This window comes from Austrofundulus limnaeus, unplaced genomic scaffold (assembly GCF_001266775.1).
Source record: "Austrofundulus limnaeus strain Quisiro unplaced genomic scaffold, Austrofundulus_limnaeus-1.0 Scaffold163, whole genome shotgun sequence".
Lineage (NCBI taxonomy): Eukaryota > Metazoa > Chordata > Actinopteri > Cyprinodontiformes > Rivulidae > Austrofundulus > Austrofundulus limnaeus.
This window is the reverse complement of record NW_013952565.1, coordinates 173,204-179,079: the sequence shown is the minus strand read 5'-3', so window position 1 is coordinate 179,079 and position 5,876 is coordinate 173,204. Positions and strand designations below refer to the sequence as shown.

Here is a 5,876-nt window from a genome sequence, read left to right as displayed (position 1 = left end):
TGGAATCCTGTCTGTGTTTCCTGTCTGCTTTCAGGAAAGCCCAGTTAGGATAACCACACTGCTCCAGGGCCTGTCKTGTGTGTGATTTCTCTTTCTCCCTGGCTCCTGGGTTTGTAGGGACACTGTCCTCACCATGTGGAGGCAGGGCTTATAAGGCTGAGTTCACCTGAAACTCATCAGACTGAAGAAGTCTCTTGGAGGAGAGACGAAACATTTCACTAAAGAAGAACCATCCAGAGGACCTACTTATTTTTTCTTTTCAATTTTATGACTTTATGTGCCTGTTTTGTAAACTCTTAAAGCTTTGTGGTTTTGCCTTTAAAGACCTTAGTTTTTATTATAAAGGTGACCTAATTTCAGTCTCTCATAGTTACTAGAAACAAATCACACATCAGACCTTCTTACAATAAAATAATTATTAAAATAAAGTTTAGAGTTTGAAGTTGTTCACAGATGAAACAAGTAAAAGTCAGAGTTTTTCAAGTCATTTAAAAGCAATAAAGCAGGTCTGTTGCTCGTATGAACTTAATGTTTAAAGCTCCTCACCACATGAGGAATAAACCTTCAGTGATGATGAGGATGAGGTATTGTTGCACTTTTTTAATCCTGCATTTTCTCTGCTGCGCTGATTTAATTTTATTCTTGGGAAATGTGTAAAAAGGTTCATAATTTTTTTTATAAAACTAAATGAAGGCAAAAACAGATCTAATAGTTTTTGTGTTTGTGGATTTTCTTCAGTTCAGGCACGGTTTGGTAAAGCAGAATGAAGGAGTCACTAATTCAAGCTGCTGTATTTTTCCTCTCATTGTAATTTAGTAGAAACAGTTTAAGTTAATTTAACACTTCTTACTGAAACACACAAGCTGTGAGGGTTTTGATCACAAAGCAACAGTTTCTGGCAAAAGATGTTATTTTTTAAATATAAATCTATAAAATACAGGTATTTTTCTGATTGCAAACTGAAAATAAAGGGCTGTTTTCAAACTGCATTTTTGTGAGGTTTTGTTATTAAACAGGCTGCGTTACATTTTACTCAGCTCCACAGCGCAGATGTGTTGTGCTGTTTATATTGTCAACATGAGATTTAGATAAACAGATAAAACCTGAACAGACTTTTATCAGCAAGACCGTTTTGTCTTCTGGGTTTTTCATTTTTATAAACGCAGATACTTTTTTCAAACCGCATCCTTTGTTACATTGTCTTAAAAATTTGTATTTTTGTGGATTACACCTTGAATTGGTCAGTCATTCCATTTTTTTTTTTCAGGCTTTTTCCCAAATGAAAAGTAGAAAAGCTGTAGCTGTATCTTCTCTGATCAAAGAGAAAGGGTGGGGGAGCTCTCCCGTTTTGGTACAAACAGATTCGGCAGAGATGAGAAGATAACGATACAAAGGTAGACGAGGCAGTCGGAGACAAACTCTGAGAAAACTGAAATACCGCAGGAACTAGAGACGCGCGTCAGAGCGATGTCTTCAGAGTGCAGGTTTCAGTTTCTGAACCTTTGGGATGAGATGAACGATGTGGTTAAAGCAGAGAGGGAGCAGCAGACTCTGTGTTTGGGTGAATGTGTGGCAGGTAAGTGAGGATTTGTTGACTGAGGTTGAGTTTCCTTCTCCTGCTTTCTGTCTTTTCTTTCTCAAAGTCTTAGAAATAATCCGTCATGTTTTCCTCTTCCTCCAGTAGGAGGCAGTGCAGACGTGTTTTGATTTGCAGTTTTCACAACATTAATGTTTTTTGCTCCTCTGGTACAGGGAGTTCAGACCAGACCAGCTCAGACTCTTCAAACCCCCTGGATAAAAAAAGACAAGGTTATATCGACGAGCTGATTGAGTCTGAGGAGAGATATGTGGAGGACTTGCAGGTGGTGTTGGAGGTAAAGCTCTCGAATCCTGTAGGATATGTTACACTCTGTGGCAGGTCACTGAGACCTGATAGGAGGTGATTCTGTCTGCAGGTTTTCTACAAGCCCATGTCTGAGTCAGGCCGACTGAATAAAACGGAGATGGACATGATCTTTGTCAACTGGAACGAACTGCTGGGCTGTAACACCAAACTGGTCAAGTAAATGTCCCAGATCCTCTATTTTAAATGTTTTATAAGCCCTGCTGTGGACCGTTTTGACTGTACAAACACATAAAGCTGTTTGTTCGTATTTAAAGAACCGTCAATGTTTCTGCAGGGCTCTCCGTCTTTGTAAGAAGAACGGCGGAGAGATCACGCCGGTGCAGAAGATTGGAGACATCCTGGCGGCCGAGCTGACCAACATGCAGCCCTACATCCGGTTCTGCTCGAGCCAGTTCAACGGCGCCGCGCTGCTGCAGACCCGCACGGACAACGAGCCGGACTTCAAGAGCTTCCTCAAGGTAGGAGGGAGAGGAAGGTGTGAGGCTGGAAGTGTGCATCTGGTGAACACACAGGGCCGGCCCGTAACGTAGGCAGTATGGGCACATGCTAAGGGCGCCGTCCATCTAAGGCGCGCTGCAAAATATTATACAGTATATTTTAACTTTTTATCAGCGTATAGTTGATTTAGTCTGTAGAATAATCACTGGTTAATCAGGGTTGTGAAGGTGACTGTAACTTTGGCAGATGATTTATTACTACATGAGGCCTTAAATGGTGCAGAGAATGTTTCATGACGCAGTCAAAACTCAGTTCTGTTGCTCAGTGTGTAAAAAGAAAACAAAATAAGGATAGTTTCAGTTCTGATCTCAGGTAAAGTTCAGATTAAAGTCTGGTTTTCAGTGTTCTGCCTTCATAAAATACAGATTTAATGTTCTTTTTCATTATTCACGATTAGCTGTAATATTAGACTTTATTTGATAAATATTTATTTTAACTGTAAAATAGACTAAAAATACTGTAGGCTATTCAGTTATTATAAATTTTAAACTAAATTTTTAAAATATATTTTAACACGGACGGAGCCATTTTATTTACACACAAAGCATTCTGGGTAAATGATGACGTGGATAGGTCCTCGGTGTGAGCGAGCTATATCCACCCTGAAGGTTAATCTTGGACAATATCTGATGATCGACACTTTCAAATGAAACCAGAGAGCGTTGACAGAGAGGAGAAGGTAGAAATGACTCAGCCTGGAACTGAAAATATGGATGGAGGACAACAGAGCTGCTTCATGGAAGAAGAACCTCAGTTTAGCCTGTTAGCTTGTCGCGCTAGCACCAAGCTAATACATATAAGGCATTATAGCATCGGCACTAATGGTAAAGCTAACAGGCTAAGCTGAGGTTCTTCTTCCATGAAGCAGCTCTGTTGTCCTCCATCCATATTTAGATATTGTCCAAGATTAACCTTCAGGGTGGATATAGCTCACTCACACMGAGGACCTATCCACGTCATCATTTACCCAGAATGCTTTGTGTGTAAATAAAATGGCTCCATTTGTGTTAAAATATATTTTTAAAAATTTACAAAACTAAACATACAGTATTTTTACAGTCTTTATTTTACAGTTAAAATAAATGTTTATCAAATAAAGTCTTCACAACTAATTGTGGATCCCTTTAAGAATTTAGTAAAATGTTCTTTAAATGGCTGGAAAATGCAGAGTTTTGAGTAAATCTTTTACAAAGGTTTCTGTGGAAGTGAAACCCTGGACCCCCCTAGAACTGCTTCACTCCACAGCTGCTCGTTAACATGAACAGATGTTCCTCATTGTTGTCAGCAAATGTTGGCAGGTATGAGGTATTCTAATGATATTCTGTTTTAAATGGGTTATAATATTAACAGTTGTAATTGGAAAACCTGGATTCTAAATATAAAAAATAATATCAAAGACAAAACTATTTGATTAGGTGTGTGAATGAATGTAAATTGGCAGTGAGATTTCGAAAACTACTCAAGGGGCTCCACCTGAAATCTTGCCTACGGCACCATATTGGCAAGGGCCGGCCCTGCAAACACTTCCAAACTTTTAGTCTGATAGTAGAAGTGTGTTTGTGGTGTCCAGCTGTGTATTTGACCCATGTCACGTGTATGAAAGTGAAAACAACAGTTTTTATTTTAATACTTTTTTTTTCAACCAGAAAATTGCCACAGACTACAGGTGTAAAGGCATGCCGCTGTCCAGCTTCCTGCTGAAACCCATGCAGAGGATCACACGCTACCCGCTTCACATTAAAAAAGTACGCCAGCCTGTCCACCTGTTATACCTTTCTGTTTTGTATTTAAGTTATTGACCAATTTCTGTGACGATGTGTAGATTCTGGAGTGCACACCAGAGGGACACGGTGACCAAGCTTCCCTGAAAGAGGCTCTGGAGACGGCTGAGGAACTCTGCAAACAGGTTATTTCAATCATTCTGTTTTGTTTTTGTTTTCTCTCCATTGTGGCTGAAAACAGATGTGGTCTGTTGATTTACCTGGTAAGAGTTTTTTTTTTTCTTTTTCTGTGCAGGTGAACGAGGGCGTTAGGGAGAAGGAGAACTCTGAGAGGCTGGAGTGGATTCAGAATCACGTACAGAGTGAAGGTCCTCTGGAGGTAATAAGATTAATAGTCAACCTAATCTCCATTTACTGTCTAAATCAAACCATGAATTCTTAAAAATGCTTTTTTTTTCTTCTCGCAGAATTTGGTCTTTAACTCTATTACCAGCTGTTTGGGTCCCAGGAAACTTCTGCACAGTGGTAAAGTGAGTAACACCAAAACACTGTCAGAGTCGGGAAACAGCTTCTTACGTAGCCCTTAAGAAAAAAATAAACGGATCCTGACTTTTACCCCACCCCCCTCTGGATCCTGATTTTTTTTTTTTTTCCCAGGATCCCGACTTTTTTTTTTTTCAGGATCCCGACAAAGAAGTCAGGATCCTTTTTTTCCCCCCCATGTCCCATTACGGGCTCCGTAGCTTCTTGTGTTCATTTTTGTTTTTTCAAGCTTGAGATTTAAAAGAGAAACTTTCATAGCCTGATGATCTAATCATATGAAGCAGAAATAATGTTTTACTATTTATAACATTTTTATTCAGATGTAAATATTTGCTTCTAGAACGTATAAACTAAACCTTTTTCCAAGAACGTCTAAAAGTGAACCTCCTAACTATCCCAAGACTCTTAAACCAGAACTTAAACATTGTTTGTTTGTTGCTTACAAGTACGATTAATTGTATCGCATTTTGTCATTATTTTCAGCTGCACAAGGCAAAGAGCAACAAGGAGCTGTGGGCGTTCCTCTTCAACGACTTCCTGCTCTTAACTCATGCGGTGAAACAGTTTACCTCATCTGGGCCCGACAAACTGTTCAGCAACAAGAACAATGTGCAGCTCAAGATGTATAAACCTGTAAGAGACAGACACACTCTCACACACACACACATACAGGATACTTGTAATTACTTTCTGTTTGTGTATTTTCATGCGTGACGACCATCTTTTGTCTCCTCCAGCCTGTGCTGCTGAACGAAGTCCTGGTGAAGCTTCCGGAACCGTCCAGCGACGAGCCGATCTTCCACATCTCGCACATCGACAGAGTCTACGCTCTGAGGACTGACAACATCAATGAGCGGTAGCTGCACACAGCGAGCTGCAGCACACTGGGTGGTGTTTTTCTGTTTGTTTTTTATAGCTGTGTGTGTTTTTGTCGTCAGGACGGCATGGGTTCAGAAGATAAAGGTGGCGTCTGAAGAGTTCATCGAAACTGAAAATAAAAAAAGGGAAAAAGTTTATCAAGGTTTGTTTCTGACCTCTGCTACTTTTCAGCCAAACAATGATTTAGTGTTATTTTAAAATCGATCTGTGTTGCACACCCGAACAATATGAGCCGTGGACGCGTGCACGAGTTTAGAAAAACTTGTTTACTCTTCGTTTATCTGGAAATACAGAAAACAGGCACATAAATCCGACGTGCTTCACACTGC

At 40.0% G+C, this 5,876-nt stretch overlaps 1 protein-coding gene across 1 annotated transcript in view; it reads left to right on the top strand.

Moving 5' to 3' along the window:
• itsn2b (intersectin 2b) overlaps positions 1–5,876 on the top strand; it is a gene marked incomplete in the record, with an annotated part of 53,934 nt that overhangs the window by 43,849 nt on the left and 4,209 nt on the right. Inside the window, 10 exon segments of the mRNA XM_014017190.1 lie at positions 1,753–1,874; positions 1,956–2,062; positions 2,181–2,364; positions 4,051–4,149; positions 4,227–4,310; positions 4,421–4,504; positions 4,593–4,655; positions 5,152–5,301; positions 5,406–5,524; positions 5,607–5,689. Coding sequence (XP_013872644.1) covers positions 1,753–1,874; positions 1,956–2,062; positions 2,181–2,364; positions 4,051–4,149; positions 4,227–4,310; positions 4,421–4,504; positions 4,593–4,655; positions 5,152–5,301; positions 5,406–5,524; positions 5,607–5,689 — 1,095 coding nt within the window.